The 25,930-nt window shown below is 43.0% G+C and overlaps 1 protein-coding gene across 1 annotated transcript in view; it reads left to right on the top strand.

Annotated features, from left to right (window-relative positions):
- TERT (telomerase reverse transcriptase) overlaps window positions 1-25,697 on the top strand; it is a 399,618-nt gene extending 373,921 nt beyond the window's left edge. The window contains 2 exon segments of the mRNA XM_030209711.1: window positions 11,821-11,958; window positions 25,109-25,697. Of these exon segments, the coding sequence (XP_030065571.1) occupies window positions 11,821-11,958; window positions 25,109-25,212 (242 nt within the window). The 3' untranslated portion in view covers window positions 25,213-25,697.
- The last annotated feature ends 233 nt before the right edge of the window (window positions 25,698-25,930 follow it).

The following is a 25,930-nucleotide window of genomic DNA, read 5'->3' as shown; positions in this document are numbered from 1 at the left end:
CACCAAGTGAAAAAACTGCCGCAGGAGATGACAATGCCTAGACCCCAAAGCCACCTTATCTAATGAATCGACATAATGTTTCAGCTGGCTATAAGCAAAAATACCTCCCATGACATAGCCTAACCCCAGGGCCCCTAAATTCAACATTAAACCCTGCTGGTTCAACACATGCGCTAACCTAGTTATACCTTGCCACGCCCATTTCCGAAAGACCACATTCTCCAGACCTGGCTGAAACAACAAATTCCCCTGGATAGGAAGAATATCCGAAACCCTTCTACTCAACCCAAACATCCGCATCATATCTCTTCAGAGATTCCGCATAGGGGTCAATAATATACTATTGCGTAGCGTAGCCGGAAGCATCTTACTGGGAGCTTGTAGCAGGAAGTGAAAATGACAAGGCGCATAATACTGACTTTCCAATCGTCTCCATGTATAATCATCTCGCGCCAGAAACCAGTCTCCAAAATAACGCAAAAGACAAGCCCAATTATAGCGCCACAAATCTGGTAAGCCAAGACCGCCCTCCCCCCATGCCCCCTGCAGTATATTCAACGGGAGCTTTGCCTTCCTTCCCCCCCCCCCCCCCCCCCCCAACAAAAGCGGCTAATCACACCCCTCAGCAAATTAAGATCTCCTTTACTCAGATAAATGGGCAGCATTTTCAGCAGATATAGCCATCTGGGGAATTCTACCATTCTAAACAGCTGAATCTGCCCAGAAAGTGACAGAAGCAAAGACATCCAAGCTCACAACCTCTCCGTTGTAGCTTTCAACAATCTAGAGACATTCATATGGTACAGCTCAGAGACCCGCATAGATAAGTGCAGACCCAGATATTTAGAAGATCCCTGCGCCCAGCGAAGAGAGAACTCCGCCCCCCAGTCCCGCCGCATGCTTTCCACAGAAGGCAGCACCAAAGATTTGGAATAATTAAGACGAAACCCCGCGAAATCTCCAAATTCCCTAAAACATTCCAGGAGAGCTGGTAAAGAAGTATATGGCTCAGCAAGGTGTACCAACAAGTCATCTGCAAAAGCAGAGAGAAGGAACTCCAAACCCCCAACTGGTACTCCTTTGATCTCTGTATGATTTCACGAATAAGGGGATCCAAGGACAAAACAAACAGAAGAGGGGACAGGGGACATCCTGCCTAGTCCCTCTATGAATCCGGAAGGACTCTGAACGCTCTCCGTTCACCCACACATATGCCCGCGGTTCCAAATACAGGACCTGAATAGCCTCTCCTCAAAGCCGTAGTGTCTTAAAACAGCAAACATGTAGGACCTGTTCACCCTGTCGAACGCCTTCGCCGCATCAAAGCTAACTAAGAGCGAAGATAGACGTTTCTGGGCCACAACCTCCAAAGAAGTCAAAATAGATCGGACATTTTTCACTGCTATCCGCCCCTTCACAAAACCCACCTGGGACACGTCAACCACGGACGGGAGAACCATTGCTAACCTATTAGCCAGAACTTTAGCATATAACTTCGCATCTACGTTAATTAGAGAAATAGGCCTATAAGATTCTGGCTCCACCGCATTTTTCCCCTCCTTAGGTATCACAACAATTTGGGCCTCCTTAAATGTGTCAGGGAGCGTTTGCGTAGCCACCATCGAGTTAAACAGAGATATTAGCGACATTTTGACCTTGCCAAAAAAAATGCTTATAAAACTCTACCCTATAACCGTCGGGTCCTGGAGTTTTGTGAGAAGCACACTGCTGTAGGGCCAACATTAGCTCTCCCTCAGTAAATGGCGTATTCAATCATTCCCATTGTCAGTCAGAGAGCCGGGGTAAATTCAGATTATCCAGATACATATCACTGTCCAGCTCAGCAGCATACAGCACTTTGTAAAACTGACCAAAAGTGTCAGCAATATCCCCTTCCGCACACATCTTCCTCCCATTCTTTGCCTTCAACTGCAAAATGCGAGTAACACCCCCCTTTTTATGAAGCATCCTGGCCAACAATCGCCCAGCTTTGTTCCCTTGTTGAAACAAGCGATATTTATAATACAGCTGGGTTTTGACCGCTCTTTGATGTAACAGTTCATTCAGCTCTTTCTGCGCTTCCAACAAAGCCTCCCTACGTACAGAAGTAGGCGAGCGCCCGTAAGCTCTCCACAACCTCTGGACCAAGGCTCCCAATTGAACAATTTCCCCATCCCTCACATTCCTAACTTTCGCTGAATAAGAAATAATGTCCCCTCGTAACACGGCCTTTGCTGTTTCCCAAAAAAGAGCTGGCTGATCTGCATGATCTCCATTATGATACACATAGTCTTCCCATCTGTCCATCAAATAAGCTTGAAATCTTGGATCACACACAAGCTCCAAAGGGTATCGCCATATCCGACTGCACAAACCCCTCAACTTGTCGGTCAAAATCAGCCAAACCAAAGCATGATCAGATACCGCATACGGTCCAATCTCCGCCTTCTGCATCTGAGAAAATAGGGAACGAGAAACGAACAGATAATCAATACGGGACTGAGAGCCATGTGCACGTGAAAGATGAGTAAAGTCCCTTTCAGACGAATGTAACACCCTCCACACATCTACCAGCTCCAGAGCTTTACACAATGAAGATAGCGCCCTGCAGCTTCCCCACGAACTCTGGGCCACCCGGGTTTGAGCGATCCATTAGGGGATCAAATGCCAAATTAAAATCTCCTTCTAAGATCAGGTCCCCCTCCCCCCCCCCCCCCCCCCCCCCCCACATGCGGAGCCAGTCTCTTAATGCCTGAAAAAAATTCCCATTGAAAACATTAGGGGCCATAAACATTACAAAGCACTAAATGGTGACCAGCCATCTCCGCCTCAGCCAAGACCCACGTACCATCAGGGTCAGCCCTGATCGATTTAAGCTGAAGCAGGATGCCTTTCCTAAAAAGGATCATCACCCCTGCCTTCCTCTCCATCGCAGGGGCCTCCACCAAAGAACCCACCCAACTTCTTTTAAATTTAGCATGTTCTCCCGAGGATAGATGCGTCTCTTGTATAAAAGCTACATCAGCCCTCTGCCTCTGCAACGCCTGTAGTACCTTAGTACGCTTAATAGGGGAGGTAACCCCCCCTACATTCCACAAAATTATTTTAAATGATCCCATAAACCCAGTAATCATTTAGTCTCTTAGTAATTCTGTCCCAGCTCAAAAACAAAAGAGGATGCCCCCTAGCCCTTGGACACCCCCCCCCCCCCCCAGCAGCCACCCATTCCAATAACATCTCCTCCAAACTACGCCCGGATATCTCCTCAACCCCTCCCCAACCCACCTCCTACACAACCCCTCATGGCTCCTATAAAGCCGAACCATGCGAGCTCCCCCCTCACCTAGTCAAAATTCAATTCTATACACCCACACTCATTCACCCTTTTATATCAAACCCATTTAAACACCTCACATACCTCCTCACCTTAATCTCCATGGCGCCTACCCCAACATATTGCTCAATTCTATCCGTTTTCTTATAATACCCTACAAAACCTAACACAAGAAAACATCGTTGACCCAACTCCTCCGCCCTTAAACCGAACCTAAGAACATTGCATGTAGCATAGTAATACTCCACACAGTTCAAAAGAGACATTTTGGTTCGCTCACATAAACGCCTCGCCCCAGCCTCTCGCCAGGTACAGAACAGTCCAGGCCTTCCAGGCTTCTGCTCCAAGTTCACTTGCCATCAAAACTAGGCCTTTCATGCCGGCCCCTCAGCAGCTAAGTCCTGTTGCACAAACTTCGATGCCTCTTCCGCCGTAGTAAAGAACTGCTGGGACCCCTTGTACCAGATCTTCAGCCGTGCGGGGTAGAGCAGGGCAAATTGAATCTTCTTCGTGAACAGGGACATCGCCGTGGAAAAGTGCTGGAAACAGCGCACTACCGAATTTTCATATTTCAGCTGCCCCAATTTCCTGAGCACTTGAAATATATCTTGCTTATTTGCAAAGTTCAACACTTTAAATATCACCACTCTGGGGCGCGAGTCGTCCTTTCGCACTGTGGCTCGTTCCACCCGCAACGGGCCCGTTGCCAGTTTTAATTGGAGCACTGTAGGGAGCCAGGTTTCCAAAAAGGATCTCAGGTCAGCTTCTGTGATTGTTTCCGGTAGCCCTACCATCCGTATATTGCTCCTTCGAGCCCTGTTCTCAATGTCCTCCAGCTTGGCTTCCAGCCGCTCCACCTTCTGCTTCAGGGCCTTACCCGAATTCTCCTGTTGCTGCACCGAGTCTTCGACGTCCGACAGCCTTTGCTTGTACTAGGCAAACTCCGTCTGGAGGCCACCCAGCTTTTCATCTATCCCCTGTACTTGATTAGCGATCTTTTGCAATTTCAGGTCTACGGACGCCTCCAACATGGAAGAGACCTCTGCCGCTACCTCCGCAGCCCACACGGATCTCACCGTCGGAGGACTCCCACGGCCTGCGTCCGCCATCTTTTGTTCAGGCACCCAACTTCGCGCCCCTTCTTTCTTTCCGGATTTCGCCACCATCCTCCACTTTTGCTCGCTTTCCGCCGACACAAAAGCTGTCGCTGCGCTTCCTCTGCTCTCGGGTAGTATCCAAATGAGTAGACGCACCCCGGTAATGTGATAAAGCTCAAATAAATGCAGGTAAGGAGGGAGCTCCGCACAACGACAGCCACTCTCTAGCCGTGCATCACGTGATCTCCAAGTCTAAGTGCTTTTAAAATACACCTCTGTGTAACTTTGTAAGTCTAAGTGCTTTGAAAATATGCCTCATTGACTACTTTAATGCTAGCATCTCCCAATGGGTGCAGCAGTAATTTTTCTTTTGGTGAAATGGGTTTTATAAGAAGTGAGAAAAGCTAGTTTGTAAACCTATTGTAAGTAATCTTGCTGAATAATATTTCTGATAAGTAAGTTTTGCTGTTTAGCTTGTATGCTAATGAAAGTACACAAATTGTAGCCATAAACTCTGAGTGTTGGCCAAACTGTTTATTTTGATTTAGACAATGAGAATGGGTTCTCAATGTGGATTTCATTGTACTACCAGAAAAAAAGGCTTTATTTTTGCAGTTGCATATACGTATAGATGAGCCAGAAACTTACTTTGTCAAGTTTCCACTCAAACATAAACATAGATTCAGCTTACTCATTTACAAGACAGGATAGCTAAGGAAAGTTGATGACATTGTGAAAATGTTATTCTGAAATTTAAAACATAGGTGGTTGATATTCAAAGAATCTATGAGCAGGTAAGATGAGTATATTAATGAAAAAGTGGGATGTTTGACCACGGAAATCAAAGACTGGAGAGATGAATTCTTCTAAAAGCAAACGTTTATTGATAAAAAGATGACACAAACACTGTGTTTCAGCCGCTAGGCCTACATCAGGAGTCTACAACAAAGATCACATATATATAAATGTAAAACACTGACAATATATATTGACAAGGATAAAACTAAACAGAAAATGAAAACAATATATTTTGAAAAATGTATTTAAATGATATTTGAAAAATGTAGATAATATTAAGAAGGACAAGTATCTGAAAGAATGTCTATAAAAATAACTGTGGAAAAAGATATGAATATATATACGTTATGAAAAAATATATAAAATAATAACATACGTATATATAAAATAACATACGTCCAGTGTATATGCATACAAAACATTATTGAGATAATAATAAAATATGATTAAACATTAAGAAGAACAGTATGTAGACCTACACGTATACTTAGTAACCTGATTCGATTGTGTTGAAAAATGGCACGATTTGATTATGATGAAAAAGATAATGTATGTAATAGTGAAGATAGCATAAAAATATCTTATGCATACAGAGCTGATGGTAGTCAATTATAGTGAGAAGTTGATGCCTTATATCATTTTGGTACAGAAATTTATATATTTGTAAATCCATATCATAGCAATATGTGTGTACATGAATAAAGGATAACGCAATATAAAGTGTATATACTTCCAAAACATAATTAAAGTGAATCTATATAAATACAAATACATATGTCCACGTATGAATAATGGCAATAAAAAGAAAGAAAATGAAAATATGGAAAAATACTTTGTGCACATCGCTAATAGTAAAACATGATTACAAAATTATATTAGGGGGGGCGTGTCTCAAGATGGCAGCATGCTGAGAGCTGTTTGGTGGAGCTCTTCCATAGTTTGCTGAATTTAACCTTTTTTTTTTTGTTACATTTGTACCCCGCGCTTTCCCTCTCATGGCAGGCTCAATGCGGCTTACATGGGGCAATGGAGGGTTAAGTGACTTGCCCAGAGTCACAAGGAGCTGCCTGTGCCTGAAGTGGGAATTGAACTCAGTTCCCCAGGACCAAAGTCCACCACCCTAACCACTAGGCCACTCCTCCACTCCACTTTTCTTTTTTATGATGCCCCATACTAAGCGTAAGGGGACAGTCAAAGTAGTATCCTCGTCTGTAAGCTGCATTGAGCCTGCCATGAGTGGGAAAGCGCGGGGTACAAATGTAACAAAAAAAATAAAAATAAAAAAATAAAATACTAGGACGTCCTCTCCAGCTCAACAAACTATTGAAAGGTACACCACGAAGCCACGTACCTTATTTGCCGAGAGGAGCCCCGCTGTCTCCGTGGGTGAAGACTCCCTAGGAGACTTGGGGCTGGAAGTTTCACTCTCCCCTCCGGATTTTCATCCACCGCCGTTCCCCGAAGAAGGCCTCTCCAGGCGCGACCAGCCCAACCCAGAAGTGGTTGAGGGCGCGGTATCGGATCGAGGAACGGGAGAGACAGAACCTGAGGGAAGCCCATCATTGAGGGAATTTCGGGCTGAGCATATCGCTCCAACAAGGAAAACAACGGCAGTGACCCTGGAGAGCATTTGGTACGGGACGGTGGCCAATTCGGCAAAAGAAATAAAAGACTTAGTAAATACAGTGGAAAATCTTTCATTATCACTTACTGCCGCAGAGCAAGAAACAACTGAGCAATTAGAAGCAAGATGTCATTAAATTAAATGATGTTTCAACCTCAGTAGTAAAAGATAATTTGTCTACGCAGCATAGACTAGAACAGATAAAAAACTACAATCGGAGGTTAAATTTAAGACTTTTGAATTTTCCGAAGGAATTGGGAATTAATCCACTGGAAGCTTTTAAATTATACTTGTTGGAGGTTCTGAAATTTTCCCCGGAATCTATTCCACCATTGAATAAAGTGTACTATATTCCAACAAAAAAATTTCCTGAAATTTCTCTTCAAGCTATTCCAAACGAAAATCAAGAGGAAGGTCTGAATATTTCTGAATTATGAGAGACAACCCTAAATTTGAACTCTGAAAGAACGACTCTAATTGTTTCCTTTATTTTTCAACAAGATCTTGATGTGTTGATGCATATGTACTTTTTAAAAAATGCAAGCTCTATTCAGGGCCAAAAACGTTTGGATTTATCCTGATATTACTAAGCAGACCCAGGAAAGGAGGAAGTTGTTCCTATCAATGAGAACAGAAGTAACATCTATAGGGGCCTCCTTTTTACCCCTGTAAATGTGTCATCAAGTATATGGGTCTGAAATATATTTTTTATCAACCTGAACAGTAAAGCATTTATAAATATGAAGAAAATTGGTTAACCGTCGCTTCAGATGATATTATTTGATATTAAGATAGGTTGCATGCTAAGCATATTACCACTTTATTTTGATTTCTCTTTGTTATAGTCGTCTTAATTTTGTAGACTACCCCCCACTAGTAGTGGTCTAAAGAAGAGTAATATTTTTCTTTTATATTTATTTTCCCTAGGGAAAATTATGTTCTTCTTATATTATTGCTTGTCTGTATTACCTGTTCAAATCTAACAGTTTAATTTGATTTAAAACAAATAATTAAAAAAATTTATATTAAAAAATATATAATAAAAAAATATGCCTTATGTATATCCTTTCAGTTCTTATATAAAATGGGGATATAAAGAGACCAAAAAATATTTTCTGTCTTAATTGAACATCAAATGTTTTGTGTACAAAGAGTATACTGACATGGTGATATAAAATTGATAAAGATATGAGTACATTAGGAAATTAAATGGTGTTGCTAAGTAATAATACAAATAAAAGTAACTTATGGGATAACAATAAAAAATATATATTTTTTCATAATGTATATATATTTATATCTTTTTCCACAGTTATTTTTATAGACATTCTTTCAGATACTTGTCCTTCTTAACATTATCTACCTTTTTCAAATATCATTTAAATACATTTTTCAAAATATATTGTTTTCATTTTCTGTTAGTTTTATCCTTGTCAATATATATTGTCAGTGTTTTACATTTATATATATGTGATCTTTGTTGTAGACTCCTGATGCAGGCCTAGCGGCCGAAACACAGCGTTTGTGTCGAGTCTTTTTATCAATAAACGTTTGCTTTTAGAAGAATTCATCTCTCCAGTCTTTTGTGTCCGTGGTCAAACATCCCACTTTTTCGTATATTTCGTGTTCTCCGTGGGGAGTTTGAGTTCTCCGCCTTTGGTGGATTACTCAGGTAAGATGAGCAAGCATTGGATTTGCAAAGAGCAGGACAACTTCTTTTAAGCTACTGAGAAAAAAGTGGAAGGCAACAGACCTAAGGCAAAAAACAATTGTGTTAATAAATATGAAAAGTTACAAAACTAATGTAGTTGAAAATTATTAAAGAAAATTAGATGACAGATGTAGTGTATTAAGAAAGTACCTTTCCATTTCATCCCACAGATCAATCCAGAGGCTTACAGGTTAAGTCCATCTTCTAGCAGATGGAGATAGTATGACAAAGCTCTGCAATATAAGATACTGTGCAGCAACTTCTCCGTCGGTATTCTCTGTATCTCTGCAGGTGGATAGACCTATCCTGTGCAGCTCTCTGTTTAGTGTTGGCTCCTGGCCTGTTCCTCAGCTTCAGTTGAGCTAAGGGCTTTTGGAGAGTATCCGTCTTGGTTCCCCCCCCCCCCCCCCCCCCCCCCACACACACACACACACTTTATTTCCCTTTTTTGATTTGGCTGTCTCAAGGTAATCAGCAGTAAGTTGTTTAGCACCAATTCATCTTTGCTTTGCCTCTACCATCAACTTCATTAGAGCTAAAAGAAAATCCATCAGAAAATGGAAGAAGGATCCGACTGAAAGTAATAGGAAACAGCATAAAGAATGGCAAGTCAAATGCGAAGCGCTGATAAGGAAGACAAAGAGAGACTTGAAAATTGTGTTCATTTTGATGGCTGTATCTCACTAAAGATGTAAGAAGTGGTCCAGAGGAAGGCGACAAGAATGACATTGGGCTTGTGCCTGGAAGACCTGAATATATATACCTTAGAGGAGAGGAGAGACAGGAGAGATGTGATACAGATGTTTAAATACTTGAAAGGTGTTAATATAGAAACAAATATTTTCCAGAGAAGGGAAAATGGTATAACTAGAGGACATGAATTGAGGTTGCTGGGTGATAGACTTAGGAGTAATGTCAGAAAATTATTTTTCATGGAAAGGGTGGTGGATGCCTGGAATGACCTCCCAAAGGAGGTGGTGGAAAAAGAACTGTGGTGGAATTCACAAAGGCATAGGATGAACACAGTGGATCTCTAATTAGAAAATGAATGATTTAAAAAACAAAACGTTTTTTATATGTGTTTGCATGTCAAGTGGTGCTTAGATGGCAACTCTGTCTGTATCAACTAAGGCCGGTGCTGGGCTGCTTTATACTGTCTGAGTCCCACATATGACGATCCGGTTTAGAATGGGCTGGAGAGAGCTTCGACAGAAATTCCAGTGGTTTGGAATGTGAGAACAGTTCCGGGCAGTCTTTTACAGTCTTTGTCCCAAAAACGACAAGATGGATTTGGATAGGCTCGAGTGGGCTTTGATGGCAACTCCAGTAGTTGGACATAAGGACAGAGCTGGACAGACTTCTGTGGTCTATGTATAAGAAACACCAAAGAAAGACCATAGAGTCGTTATTGTCTATCAATAGACTTTCTTGACTACACACAGCATCATTGTCTTTTTGAGTCACCTTCACTGTTTTCACTGTGGTTATTTTTCTGCGAGGTTGTTTGTTCTTCTGTACACTTGAATAAAAACAGTGACCAACCCATTCCCTGCATAATATCTGATGCTCAGGCTCTGTCAGGTGGGTGTCCTGCAATAAAGCTATGCCTGCTCCCTGTCTTCGCAATGCAGTCAAGATTTTCTTCCTTTTAATAGGTGAGTGAATACCACCCATATTCCAAGTTATTACATTGACTGCCATTTGAAACTTGCAATAATAATGAGCACATGAGACATAATACATACATTAAGTAAAGCACCCATCCGTGCACTAGCACAGAGGAGATGTCCTTCCCAACTTATTCTTAGATCTTGCATATAATTAAGTTCACCAGTATAGCTATTAGGGAGTTCTATCCATATACAAAATCCCCCACTCCTCCCCCCTTGGAGATTTATTTTAAACAGTTGATTATGATTTGGTTTATTTTATTTTGGTTTATGTACTTATTTACAGTAATCTAATTTTTCTAAATGTTAATTTAGTTTTGTATTTAGTATGCTTTGTTATTGAATGCATTGTATGGAGTTTAATGTTTGTCCTGGCAAATGATGTATGATCCTGGATTATTTCTATTAGAGTTATATGGTTGATGTAATCCACTTTAAAACCAAGTTACTTGGTACTGGTGAAAAATAAACATTTAAATAGCTGGCAACAACAAATCTAAAACCCCCCGATATTTAGCCAGCAGCGGTCAGCGTTTGTTTTTTGTTTTCTTTTAATGCTTTCTGTTGCCGGCTAGAGTAGCCCCCAATATTCAGTATCGGGCCATGTCTAGGTACCAACACTGAATATTGGGGGCTGTATGTGGGTGGGATGGCTGCCAGAGCCTATGTGGGTCTCAGCCAGTATTCAGCTGGGACCTACATAAGGCAGTTACACGACCACGCATAACAAAGTCCCGCAGTTATGTGGCCACACATAACAAAGTCCCCCCCCCCCCCATCCCCTTCCCAGCCCCCTGGGGCCTGAGAGACAGCAAGGGATGAGTGTGGGTGGGGGCTAGCAGGTGTGGTGTGGTGAAGAGTTTCAGGAGGTGAGATAGAGAAGAGGCAAGGCAGGAAATTTGGGGGACAAATGTTTCAGACTGGGGTAGATAGTTACAGCATACAAACCACTTTCCAACTTTCTTCTCTCCTTCACACTGAGACCAAATCCAAAGACAGGTTGTGGCTTTGCTTATTTGAATTTACAGCAGGTTTAAATAGGGACGTTTCTGTTTCCATCCAGGACATTGCCCTGCTGTCTGTTATTGCTAGAAAATGCCCCTTCTAAATATCATTTTCTGTACAGCTCGCTTGTTTGCATGTTTGTTTCAGCCTGTGTTTGATTATGGCAATTTGGACAGATTCAGCAGGTAAACATCTCTGGCCCTCTTTTGACATCCGTATGTTTTGAAAATGAGTGCCACTGCTCTCACAGTAACTTCATATATTACTTTCATTAAACAAGTAACTCATAACTTTAATATATTATTTTTACAAAGTAACTTGCCCAACACTGCACATCTGTAATTTCAGTGATGCTTGATATTCATATAGCACTGCTGAATATATAAACAATTTGAAACATCCAGACTAGACATTTCAAATTAATCCCCATATGGTTTATTCAAAATGGAGGTAAAGATATTTAAAATGAACTTTTGGTCTTGTCTGTTCTTTTTTGTTGCAAAAGGGGTACATTATGTTTTGTTAGTGATGCTCTGCTTAGGTTTTACTGAATGTTTCATTGTGTTTTATCTACAATTTAGGGATTGTCTTCAGTTTCAAAGATGTTTCAAGTCCATTTTCTTTTGAAGCAGCACAATGGCTGTGCTTCGAAGCTTTTATTTTCAAGCTGACAAATCACAAAACAGTTTACAGCCACCTTCTTAAACCACTAAAAAAATGTAAGTACATTTTTCAATTAAAGTTTCTAATAAAGTTACGCATCTAGTTTTTCCTACATAAGCACACAACTGTGGAACACATGACCAAAAGCCTTGAAAACGACGTACGACCACCTAAACTTCCGGAAATCACTAAAAACCAACCTGTTTAAAAAGGTATACCCTACCGATCCAACTTAAATGCCTAATCTCTGCAACACAACCAAACTAAAGCACGTAATGGACATAACACAACTCTTCCGTTCTCCGATTCCCTAATGTGGCTGTGCCACATGAGCTTGATCTTACCACAATATCACCTTGTATTTGTTCACACCGGGGCCTGCAAAGGCCTCTCCGGTACTATGTAAGCCACATTGAGCCTACAAATAGGTGGGGAAATGTGGGATACAAATGTAAAAAAAAAAAATTAAATAGTTTGTATTCATTACCATAAAAGGAATTTAAGTCAACACTTGTTCAGTTCAAGATTCATTTAATGTATTTTTCAGCTGTCTAAGGGATACGTTTACTAAGCTACGGGTTTTTCACACGCAAAAACCATAGTGGATCAGATGGCCTTAAGTAAAATTAATAATAACCAGACACAGGATAACATATTAATAATGCCATGTATTAAAAGGGACATAAAACTGAGCAACAATCATGCATTGAAATGTCTATACACAATTGCAAGGAGCCTGAGACATAAGATGGGAGAGCTGGAATACATTGCACACAGTGAAAAATTGGATATTATAGGCATCACGGAGACCTGGTGGAAGGAAGATAACCAGTGGGACACAGTCATACCGGTCTACAAATTATATCTTAGTGATAGGGTAGATAGGATTGGAGGAGGGGTAGCAATGTATATTAATGAGAACCTTGACTCAGGCTGCAAATATTGCAGGATACAAAACCCCTATTGGAATCTTTGTGGATCAAAATTCCATGTGAAAAGGGGAAAAAATAGTGATAGGAGTATTCAAGGACAGCTTCATGGAACAGCTGGTTCAGGAGCCGACAAGAGAAGGAAAAATACTAGACTTAGTCCTTAGTGGAGCTCATGATCTAGTGCGGGGGGTAGCGGTGTGAGGGCCGCTTGATAACAGTGATCACAATATGATCAGTTTTGAAATTGGCATTGAAGGAAGTGAACTTAGGAAATCAAATACACTAGCGTTTAACTTTAGAAAAGGTGATTACGACAAACTGAGAAAAAGACTAAAAGGAGTAGCTCGCAGGGTAAAAAACTTGCACCAGGCATGGATGCTGTTCAAAAATACCATCCTAGAGGTACAGGACAAATATATTCCGTGTATTAGAAAATTCTTCAGAAAATGGAGAAGAGAACCGACTGAAAATAATAAGATAAAACATAAGGAATGCCAAGCAAAATGCAAAGCGGAGATAAGGAGGGCTAAAAAGGACTTTGAAAAAAAGTTAGCATTAGAAGCAAAAATACATAGTAAAAAATTTTTTAGATACATTAAAAGCAGGAAGCCGGCTAAAGAATCGGTTGGGCCGCTGGACGAAAGTGGTGTTAAAGGGGCGATCTGGGAAGATAAAGCCGTAGCGGAGAAATTAAATGAATTCTTTGCTTTTTTCACTCGCATTAAACATTTTAACACAAGTTAATTGCGTTAACATATTAAATGTACAGCCCTAATTAAAGTACAAACATAAATATATTTAAAAAATCAAAATATATTTTATAAACATTAAATTATAAAATACTCACAGTAATCCAGTCAAAGATGTGCACTGTTCTTAAAAAACACCAATTCTTATAATACAGGATCATCTCTAAATGACTAAAAACACAACCGAAATCTTATCACTTGACTGATTAACCTCTTTGCTATTAGTGAACAAGCACTATCACTTCAGTCCTTATGTCGAAGATGGTCTCTACATAGTCGATGACCTAATTTATGTTATAGTCCAATTAACACTCAGGAACCTCATGCAATACCGTAATGTATTCTTCTTTACCATGTATATATATATATACCATGAACTGTTCTATGTATGTTATGTCCATCTCTTTTACCATGTATGTAAGCACCTTAACGCAACACCATTTATAATTCTGTTAACCGGAAATGGCAACCGCCATCACGACAAATGTAAGCCACATTGAGCCTGCAAATTGGTGGGAAAATGTGGGATACAAATGCTACAAATAAATAAATAAATTTCACAAAAATAAAAATAATACAACAAATCAATATCATATAAACAGGCCGCCAATTAGTATAACTCATAAGATGTAAAGCCATTATGGGTCACCCAACACTATTTTAGGGATACATAAAGATGTTAGCACCAGCATATAACGCAGGTAAACTCAAACACAGTTTCTCATGATTGCTTATAGGCTTTTCCTCTGTGGGTTCAAAGTGTCATGGAACCATAAACTTAAACAATCACATAAAAATATTAAATGAAACATGCTACGAACATAATGTACAGATAAAAGTAATAAATACATAAGAAAATTAAATCAATAATTGAATTTATCAGTAATTTATAAACAGGATAAAATCACATCAAATCAAGTTATACCTGGCTACATATTTAACATGCGTCATATTTCAAATCCACATATGGCTACTGAGAAAAACTCTTTTGAAGGCGAATCCGCAACTAAACACTTTCAAAACAAACAACTTTTATCATCTGTGCTCTGATCGTGGCTGGACAGATTCAGCTTCAGTAGTTGGAGAACAAGGCCAGTGCTGGGCAGACTAATACATTCTGTGCCCTGATCTTGACTGAATAGGTTTGGATGAACTGGAGTGGAGCTTTTTCAGGGGCTTTGACGTTAACTTCAGAATTTGTAGAACAAGGACAGTGCTGGGTAGACTTCTACAGTCTATGCCCTGAAAATGGCAAAGACAAATCAAGCCAACACCCACAGAAGGTGACTCTCCACAGGAGAAACAGAAGTCAAATGTACACACAGTGGATCCAAAAAAGGAGTCCTCTCACAAATGGTGTTCCCCAAACAAGGTTTTTATTTGAATAAATGAAATGACCCGACACGAATCGTGTTTCGCCTTTGCGGCCGAAACACGATTCGTGTCGGGCGATTTCATTTATTCAAATAAAGACCTTGTTTGGGGAACACCATTTGTGAGAGGACTCCTTTTTTTGAAAGACAAATCAAGACCAGGTATACATATGAAGTATCACATACCATATGTAATGAGTTTATCTTGTTGGGCAGACTGGATGGACCGTGCAGGTCTTTATCTGCTGTCATCTATCATGTCATGTTATTGAAAGAACAATAAACACCTTGCATTCCAAACTGGAATGCACATGTGTTCAAATGACACATCCATGGGTTCCCGTGACGTCAGATGTGAAACCTTGAATCACATCTGATTAGTCTTAAAACTTGCACATCAAATCAAATGTGCCTATCACTGCTAAAAAATGTTAAAATATACTTTAAAAGAATTAAAGATGCCTGCTTAACTTGAACACATCTGTTCCAATGACATCAGACGTCATAGCTCACTGCAAGCAGCATCAGTCAACATATTAGCAAAATAAGTGGCCAAGTTGTCTAAGACTTGATTCAGTTTGTAATACATAAAAAATAAAAGTAAGGGCATATATGTAAATGCATAAGTTGACTGAATTACAAAAATAATAAATAAAACCATATAATACAGAAAATAAATACATAATAGTAAATCAATATTGACTAATTGACTCAAACATAATGGAAAATAAATCATTAAAAACCAGCATCACAGCATAAAATACATGACAAACTTACATAAAACTTGCTTAGTAACTGACACCAAATAATAGCAAAAATAAATCATAGAATCGATAACTTAAAAAATCATAAAAAGACAGAAAGATCCCATTCCTGATTGAGGCCCCTAGGGGCCAGAGTGCATAATCTAAAAAAATAAGTAGGTCAGCTTTCAATAAAATTTTCTCTATATCCCCTCCCCTCCAAGGTATGGTTAGATTTAAAAATTACTAAAGTCTGTAGTCAACTTAACCATACTCCTGGTACTTGCCGCTATTATGTATCATCAAAAATTCACCTAAGGCAAGTATAACTCTCCGTGCAATACTTTCTTGGATATAGAGGAAAAGACTTCAGATACTCCGGTAACAGCTGATATCTGTTTGATTAATGCAGCTGACTGCTTTGCTCTGTGTGAGCTAGATTTAATGCTCACGCTGGTGAGTCTCGTCGCCAATTTTTATTTTACCGCACGTCCATTTTCGGTAAAAATATTAAAAAGGCCTTTTTTACAGGCGTGCTGAAAAATGGATCTGTGTTCTCCCAAAACACACACCTACACTAGCACAGCCCTTTGGTTCGTGAATTACTTCCACATGGGAAATGCCCAAACGTAGTTTTCTCTGTGACAAGTCTAGATTGTAGAAGTGCAGAGGGTGCCAAATACATCTTTCAGATTGTGATACTTTTTATATGCAACTAGCAGTCCACAGTCATGAAATGCCTCAATGTTCTGAATGATGTTCTACTGCTCCTTAAGTACTGGAACTATGTCCTTGGATAAGTGATTAAAATCAAGTGTGCACACTACTCTTCCTTCTTCCTATTCTTAGGTACTAATAATTTCTTTCTTTCTACCTAGAGAGTTTTATGAGAACATTTTCTAACCTTTTCTAAATGGGTAACCTCTTTCCTCAAACTGCTCCTTCATGTCTAATGATTATTTTAAAAAGTTATCTTCAGTTAAACACTGCCATTTCAAATGCAAAAATTGACTGTATGGTAAATTGTATTTTAATGATTTGCTGTGACAGCCAGTCTATCGGCTGATGCAGCCCAGTTCTAGGGTGAAACGTGACTCATGTCAGCCTTTTGTAAGGTTGAAGCTAAGTACATACTGGGACAAACCAAAGGTCCATCAAGCCCAGCATCCTGTTTCCAATAGTGGCCAATCCAGGTTACAAGTGCCTGGCAAAATCCCAAAACAGTACATTTTATGCTGCTTATTCTAGAAGTGGATTTTTCCCAATTGCATTTTAATAATGGCTTATGGACTTTTCTTTTAGGAAGCTATCTAAATCTTTTTTAAATCCCACTAAGCTAAACTGCAGGAGTAAAGTGCTTTCTACATTAAAATGGGTAATCTGCCTTTTTTTTTTTTTTTTTTTACTGCTTGGTGCTACTTGCAGATTACAATCTTCTCCGAGGACAAGCAGACTGCTTGTTCTCACGAATGGAGATCTTCACTAGCAACAACGTTTGCTAGCCCTCACGTGCGCATGCACGACCGTCTTCCCACCCTAACGCCTCAAAGAGACCCCTCACGCCTTTTCACCGCATTCTTCCGTTCGGAAGTGTCTGGAATCCCCTTTCCGTTGCATTCTTCGTCTTTAAAAAAAAAACAAACTCCTTTATTTCGAGTGTTTTTTCCCGCTAAGTTTTCTTTCGTCGTCGGGCGCAGCTTTTTCGGCCACCCGCACAGGTTTTTCTCCCTTGTTTTGGTGCCCATTGTCATCATCGCGAATTTTGACTTCGCCGGCGTGATTTTTCCGCCCATGTCCTCGAAGCCTGGTGGCTTCAAAAAGTGCACCCAGTGCAGCCGGACTATCTCACTCACTGATAGGCACGTTTCGTGTCTTTAGTGTCTGGGGGCCGGGCATCGTCCCCAGGCCTGCACTCTCTGTCTTCTGTTGAAAAAGAGAACTCAGGCGGCGAGATTGGCCCAGTGGAACCTTTTGTTCGGGGCCTCATCCGGTGCGTTGACGTCTGTGGTACCGAGGTCATCGGCCGGTGCTTCAATGTCTGCGATACCAAGGTCATCGGTGGTATCTGTCGTCGGAGGGTGCATCGTTTTCGGGAGCGCAGGTGAGGGCTGTTCATTCCCCTGCTGGTAGCGGTGAGTCCTTGAGTAGGTCTCCGCCTGCCTCGAGGGTTCCTGCGGTACAGGCCCCCCGGGATCGACCTCTTTCGGACCCGGCCCAGAGGAGATGTTTGGATTCCACGTCCTCCTCTTAGGTACCAAGAGGTACCAGTGACGTGCTTCGTGTGAAGGCAAAGAAGCATCATCATCGGTTGCCTTCCAGATGCGGTACCGAGAGCTCTGGGTTGCCGGTGGAACCGGCACCCACTAAGCTTCGACGCCGGGAGGACCACTCATCCTCCATACAGGAGGTGTCGATGCGCTCCACTGTGGACAGCCGGTTACCGCCTCCGCGTCCCGGACAGATTCTGAGCTCGTCGCCGGTACCGGACTCCTTGCCTTCCTCGACAGCCGCTCTGAACGAGCGCCTCGGGGCCATCCTTCCAGGGATTCTGGAAGAGCTGTTGCGCCCTTCTCCGGTACCGGGGGTGCTTGCGCCGCCGGTGCCGTTGAGTGAGGCGACTGCTGGCCCGTCTTGAGGTTTCCGGTCTTGGTACCGCTTGCGCTGCCAGCATCAGTGGCCTCCCAGGCTGACTCCCCGACGACATCGATGGAGGGAGCTTCATCGCCGCTGGTGCGGGAGTCTTCCTCTTGACGTACCCACCGTGGCCATGTTTCCACAGAGTCGAGGCGGGCCCGGCTTCTGACTGCAGTCCACGAACTAGTGTCCAACACCGAGGGTGAGGCCTTGTGGGAAGCAGATATTTCTCTGACGAGGAGTCTTGTGGTCTTCCCTCTGATCCTACTCCCTCTCCTGAAAGGCAGCTTTCTCCTCCTGAGAGTCTGTCTTTCGCGGCCTTTGTCCGGGAAATGTCTAGAGCCATTCCCATCCCTGTGGTTACGGAGGATGAGCCAAGAGCCAAGAGCCACCTAAGGAATCGTCCACTGTACCCATGCATCATGTCCTCAAAAAGACATTGCTGGCGAACTGGACGAAGCCGCTAACTAATCCCCACATTCCCAAGAAGATAGAGTCCCAGTATCGGATCCATGTGGACCCGGAGTTAATGCGGACTCAGTTGCCTCATGACTCTGGTGTGGTGGATCTGACCCTTAAGAAGATCAAGAGTTCTAGGGAGTACGCTTCGGCGCCCCCGGGTCGTGACTCTAGAACCTTGGACTCTTTTGGGCGGAAGGCCTACCATTCTATGCTTATTTCCAAAATCCAATCTTACCAGCTCTACATGAGCATTCATATGCGGAACAATGTGCGGGACTTGGTGGACAAGCTCCCTTCTGAGCAGGCCAAGCCTTTTCAGCAGGTGGTCAGGCAGCTGAAGAGGTGTCGTAAATTCCTGGCCAGGGGTGTTTACGATACTTTTGATGTCGTGTCCAGGGCCGCTGCTCAAGGTGTGGTGATGCGCAGACTTTCGTGGCTGCGTGCCTCTGACCTGGAAAACAGGATCCAGCAGTGGATTGCGGATTCTCCTTGCCGGGGGGATAATATTTTTGGTGAAAATGTCGAACAGGTGGTAGAGCAACTCCACCAGCGGGACACCACTTTCGACAAATTCTCCCACCGGCCGCCTTCAGCGTCTACCTCATCGGGTACACGTTTTTATGGGGGAAGGAGCACTGTTCCCTATTCTTCTAAGCGTAGGTACAATCCTCCCTCTCGCCAGCCTGCTGCCCAGGCTAAACCGCAGCGCGCTCGTTCCCATCAATAGCGTGCGCCTCAACAGGCCCCAGCAGCTCCCCAGCAAAAGCAAGGGGCGAGCTTTTGACTGGCTCCAGCAGAGCATAGCCGAGATCAAAGTGTCCGTGCCGGACGATCTGCCGGTCGGGGGGAGGTTCTCCAAATAGTCCGGCTGGGATACGCCCTCAATTTGATTTCAAAACCTCCAAATTCCCCACCGGGAGCTCAGTCCTTCAGCTTCCAGCACAAGCAGGTACTTGCCGAGGAACTCTCCGCCCTTCTCAGCGCCAATGCGGTTGAGCCCGTGCCACCGGGGCAGGAAGGGCTGGGATTCTATTCCAGGTACTTTCTTGTGGAAAAGAAAACAAGGGGGATGCGTCCCACCCTAGTCCTAAGGACCCTGAACAAATATCTGGTCTGAGTAAAATTCAGGATGCTTTCCCCGGGCACCCTTCTTCCCATGATTCAGGAAAACGATTGGCTATGCTCTCTGGACTTAAAGGATGCTTACACTCACATCCCGATACTTCCAGCTCACAGACAGTATCTGCGATTCCGTCTGGGAACACGGCATTTTCAGTATTGTGTGCTACCCTTTGGTCTCGCCTCTGCGCCCAAAGTGTTTACAAAATACCTGGCTGTCGTAGCGGCATCTCTACGCAGACTGGGAGTGTACGTGTTCCCTTATCTCGACGATTGGCTGGTGAAATACACCTCGAGGCAGGAGCTCTACAGTCAATGCAGATGACTATTCGACTCTTGCAACTACTAGGGTTTGTGATAAATTATCCAAAGTCCCACCTTCTTCCAGTCCAGAAGCTAGAATACATAGGAGCTCTGCTGGACTCTCGGACGGCTCGTGCCTACCTTCCGGAAGCGAGGGCCGACACTCTTCTGTCTCTCATTTCCTGGGTACGGGTGTCTCAGCGGATCACAGCTCAGCAGATGTTGAGACGCCTCGGCCACATGGCCTCCACAGTGCATGTGACTCCCATGGCCTGCCTTCACATGAGATCAGCTCAATGGACCCTAGCTTCTCAGTGGTACCAAGCTGCTGGGGATTTAGAGGACGTAGTCCTGCTGTCCAGTAGTTTTCTCCAATCCCTGCATTGGTGGACAATTCGGTCCAATTTGACTCTGGGACGTCCTTTCCAAATTCCTCAGCCACAAAAGGTGCTGACGACGGATGCGTCTCTCCTAGGGTGGGGAGCTCATGTCGATGGGCTTCACACCCAAGGGAGTTGGTCCCTTCAGGAATAAGCGTTGCAGATCAACCTCCTGGAGTTGCGAGTGGTCTGGAACGCTCTAAAGGCCTTCAGGGATCGGCTGTCCCGTCAAATTAAACAAAGTCAGACAGACAATCAGGTTGCCATGTATTACATCAACAAGCAGGGGGGTACCGGATTCTCGCCCCCTGTGTCAGGAGGTCGTCAGAATGTGGCTTTGGGCGCGCCGGAACGGCATGTTTCTTCAAGCCACGTATCTGGCAGGCGTAAACAACAGTCTGGCCGATAGATTGAATAGGATAATGCAACCTCACGAGTGGTCACTCAATTCCAGAGTGGTACGCGAGATCTTCCAAGTGTGGGGCACCCCCTTGGTGGATCTCTTTGCCACTCAAGTCAGTCACAAGGTCCGTCAGTTCTGTTCCAGACTTCAGGCCCACGGCAGGCTAGCATCGGATGTCTTTCTCCTGGATTGGGGGGAAGGCCTCCTGTATGCTTATCCTCCCATACCTTTGGTGGGGAAGACTTTGCTGAAACTCAAGCAAGATCGAGGCACCATGATCCTGACCGCTCCCCTTTGGCCGCATCAGATATGGTTCCCTCTTCTTCTGGAGTTGTCCTCCGAAGAACCGTGGTGATTGGAGTGTTTTCCGACCCTCATTACTTAGAACAAGGGGGCACTTCTGCATCCCAACCTCCGGTCCCTGACTCTCACGGCCTGGATGTTGAGGGCATAGATTTTGCCTCCTTTGGTGTCGCCGAGGGTGTCTCCCGTGTCTTGCTTGCTTCCAGGAAAGATTCCACTAAGAAGAGTTACTTTTTTCTCTGGCAGAGGTTTGCCGTCTGGTGTGACAGCAAGGCCTTAGATCCTCGCTCCTGTCCTATACAGACCCTGCTTGAATACCTTCTGCACTTGTCCAAGTCTGGTCTTAAAACCAACTCTGTAAGGGTTCATCTTAGTGCGATTAGTGCATACCATTACCATGTGGAAGGTAAGCCGATCTCGGGACAGCCTTTAGTTGTTCGCTTCATGAGAGGTTTGCTTTTGTCAAAGCCCCCCATCCAACCTCCTACAGTGTCATGGGATCTCAATGTCATTCTCACCCAGCTGATGAAACCTCTTTTCGAGTCACTGAATTCCTGCCATCTGAAGTACTTGACTTGGAAGGTCATTTTCTTGGTGGCAGTTACTTCAGCTCGCAGAGTCAGTGAGCTTCAAGCCTGGGTAGCTCATGCTCCTTATACTAAATTTCATCATAACAGAGTAGTCCTCCGCACTCACCCTAAGTTCTTGCCGAAGGTGATGTCGGAGTTCCATCTGAACCAGTCAATTGTCTTGCCAACATTCTTTCCCAATCCTCATACCCGCCCTGCTGAACGTCAGTTGCATACATTGGACTGCAAGAGAGCATTGGCCTTCTATGTGGAGCGGACAAGCCCCTTCAGACAGTCCGCCCAAATGTTTGTTTCTTTCGACCCCAACAGAGGGGGAGTGGCTGTCGGGAAATGCACCATTTCCAGTTGGTTAGCAGATTGCATTTCCTTCACTTACGCCTAAGCTGAGTTGACTCTTGAGGGTCATGTCACGGCTCATAGTGTTAGAGCCATGGCAGCTTCTTTTGGTGGGCAACCATCAACAAGAACGTAGATTGGATTAACTACATATATTACAACCAGCAGAGATTTGTGAATTATACCAGAGATGCAGTTCAAGGTATTGCAGCGCAGTTAGACGCCACTAGCAGAATGACGCTTGAAAATCGATTAGTGCTTGACCAATTGCTAGCGGCAGACGGCAGCGTGTGCCGCAAAATAAGTACACAGTGTTGCACCTTTATCCCAAACAACACTGCCCCAGATGGGTCAATCACCAGAGCTTTGAAAGGCCTTACCTCGCTGTCAGAGGAATTGGCTGAGAACTCAGGTGTTGATACATCCTGGACTGGTTGGATGGATAAGGCATTTGGTAAATGGAAGACATTTATCATTTCTGCAGCCACCACCATTATCATAGTGGTTGCTATTTTTGTATTAGGATGCTGCATAATCCCGTGTGCTAGAGGCTTAGTAGAACGCTTAATTGAAACTGCCATAACCAAGAAAGCAGCAGCAGGACAATATGTCCTGTACGAAAATCTCCTTCCCAATACCACAGGAGACAACACATTGGACTATCTCCCCATGAGATGGACCAATCAGTATGCAAATGTTAGAGAAGCTGCAGAGGTACCTGCAACTATATAATAGATTAAGAGCACACAGGAATGCAAGACAATGATATAATGCTTTATAAAATGATGTGATCAATAATCAATATGATTATCCAGCTTATAATTGAAAAAGAAAAACGCCTATATTGCGACCCAAATCGGGAGATAGACGTTTATCTCACAAAAACGAATAAAGCGGTATAATCGAAAGCCGAATTTGGACGTTTTCAACTGCACTCCGTCGCGGATGCGGACAAAGTTGATGGGGGCGTGGTGAAGGCGGAACTGGGGCGTGGTTATCGGCCGATCAGAGATAGGTGCCTTTCGCCGATAATGGAAAAAAATATGCGTTTTTAGCGAGAATTTAGGGCACTTTCCCTGGACCCTGTTTTTCCACGAATAGGGCCCCAAAAAGTGCCCTAAACGACCAGATGACCACTGGAGGGAGTCGGGGATGACCTCCCCTGACTCCCCCAGTGGTCACAAACCCCCTCCCACCACAAAAATATGCCGTTTCACAACTTTTTATGTTCACCCTCAAATGTCATACCCACCTCCCTGGCAGCAGTATGCAGGTCACTGGAGCAGTTATTAGGGGGGTGCAGTGGACGTCAGGCAGGTAGACCCAGGCCCATCCCCCCCACCTGTTACACTTGTGCTGGTAAATGGGAGCCCTCCACACCGCCCCCCAAACCCACTGTACCCACATGTAGGTGCCCCCCTTCACCTCTTAGGGCTATAGTAATGGTGTAGACTTGTGGGTGGTGGGTTTTGAGGGGGATTTGGGGGGCTCAACACACAAGGGAAGGGTGCTATGCACCTGGGAGCTCTTTTACCTTTTTTTTTTATTTTGTAACAGTGCCCCCTAGGGTGCCCGGTTGGTGTCCTGGCATGTGAGGGGGACCAGTGCACTACGACTCCTGGCCCCTCCCACGAACAAATGCCTTGGATTTATTCGTTTATGAGCTGGGCGCTTTCATTTTCCATTATCGCTGAAAAACAAAAACGCCCAGCTCACAAATTGTCGAATAAAACATGGACGTCTATTTTTTCCCAAAATACGGTTCGGTCCGCCCCTTCACGGACCCGTTCTTGGAGATAAACGCCCATGGAGATAGACGTTTCGTTCGATTATGCCCCTCCACGTAATCAATGCAAACGTATAATTAGCATATAATCAGTATATAACCAAAGAATTAATGATTGTTAGCAATATATATACATACATATGTAAAAGTAAGATTAAACCTGCATATTAATAGGTTGAAAGATATTATCTTTGTAATCATAGTATGTTACTTAATCGCAGATATGGGTAAGCCCCAAGAAGGGTTGGAATAACACAGAGATGGTGTCTATGTTGTGACCTGGGTTCCAAAATCTTTGCTATACCAGCTTTCAATCAGACTCTCTAATCCGATAGTTTTACAGTATACCTTCTGGAATGGATGGTACCATAGTAGGATAACCCTGGTGTCACCCTATGAGATAGGGTGAAGAGGGGAATGTTAATATGTGTCCCAGCTTGAGACCCATCCACTGGAATAGTGGTGGGCCGAGTTACATTGCTTAAACTGCTGAAAAGCACTGCCTAGGCCTGAAAATCTGATGATGGCCTTGTTGCTGAGCACCTGCAGAAGCAGGGCTGCTTGATAAGCCTTAATAGAATTTAGTGTGACATTCAAAAGCAGTGCAAAAGCCAAGATCAAGGAATTAATGGCTAAATTCCTACAAAGTTTGGTTCATAAGATGGAGTCTGTCTTTGTAAAGATGGCTCCCAGAATCACAAGATATAAAACTGATCTCTCTATATTAAGAAAGATGTTTACAAGTCCGGAAATTGAAGTTATTAAGAAATTTCAGGTGGGGCTGCAAACTGATTTTGTTGGCACAATCTGTATAGGGCCTGGGCAGTTGGGGCACATCATGGGAGATAATGCGTAACTATACATATATAGCAATGTAGTTTATTTTAGGCATGCTGAATATAACTGCTTTTCATATAATTAAAGGCAATCACCATATTCCATTTATATTCAGCTGCTCATGTAGCGACGCTTAATGTACATATTTTTAAAATTATGCTGTCTGCATTTAAAAATACAGTGACGTGCATATTCAGAAATACATTTTACTTTTGTTATAATATATCCATTGTGCCTTGTGTTTTTTTTTTTGTAGGTAGATTTCAGTTATTGAAGAAAATACCTAAAGTGACTATACAGCTTTTGAAGACTTCCACACAGTCATCCCTTCAAGAGGTCTTTGCAGCCATTTTAGACTAGCTGGTTCACTGAGATTATATATAGTACTCTGCCATGTTTTATTTATAACTGTTGCTGATTCCCTTTGCAAAGTACGGTAGATTTGCTTTTCTTTTTGGCCAGTCTGTATATATGTATTTGGGGAACAAAACAAGTTAACAGGGTCTTTTACTAAAGATTAGCTCGAGTTATCTGCAGTGCATTGTAGATTTTTGTACTGATTTTCCATAATCTGAACTGTAGCATATTGGTATCTAATTCTGCTCTACTATGATGTCTAATGGTATGTACATTAAAAAAAATTCCTTTATCACTTGGAGTTTTGCAAATATAATTCACACAAATCTAAAGACTAGAATCAATGTGTATAAATTTAGTGTCATCCTATGTCTATGGCAAAAATACAAGTTACTTGAATTTGGGGTCTGAGTTTTCACACTCTGTTTTTGTTTGCCCTCTTTGACCAGAATAAATGTACTGTGAACAGTATTTTGAGAGAATTTCTGCTTTCACCATCACATAATATACATAGGAGATAATTTTAGAAATCATAGGCAAAGCTGCAGTAAAAGGGGGGGCCTGTGGTGGCTTCAGCGTGCGGGTTTGCTGCATACCGAGGCCTCCTTTTACCACAGTGGGCAAAAGGATTTTTTTACAAAGTGAGAGTAAATGACTGTGCACTAAGTCAGCTCATTGCCACATGACCAAGGGCTCCTGCAGTAACCCACACTGCCCGGGT

This window comes from Microcaecilia unicolor, chromosome 1 (genome assembly GCF_901765095.1).
Source record: "Microcaecilia unicolor chromosome 1, aMicUni1.1, whole genome shotgun sequence".
NCBI classification, from domain to species: domain Eukaryota; kingdom Metazoa; phylum Chordata; class Amphibia; order Gymnophiona; family Siphonopidae; genus Microcaecilia; species Microcaecilia unicolor.
Note: the sequence above shows the minus strand (reverse complement) of the source record. Positions and strands in the feature narration are given on the sequence as shown.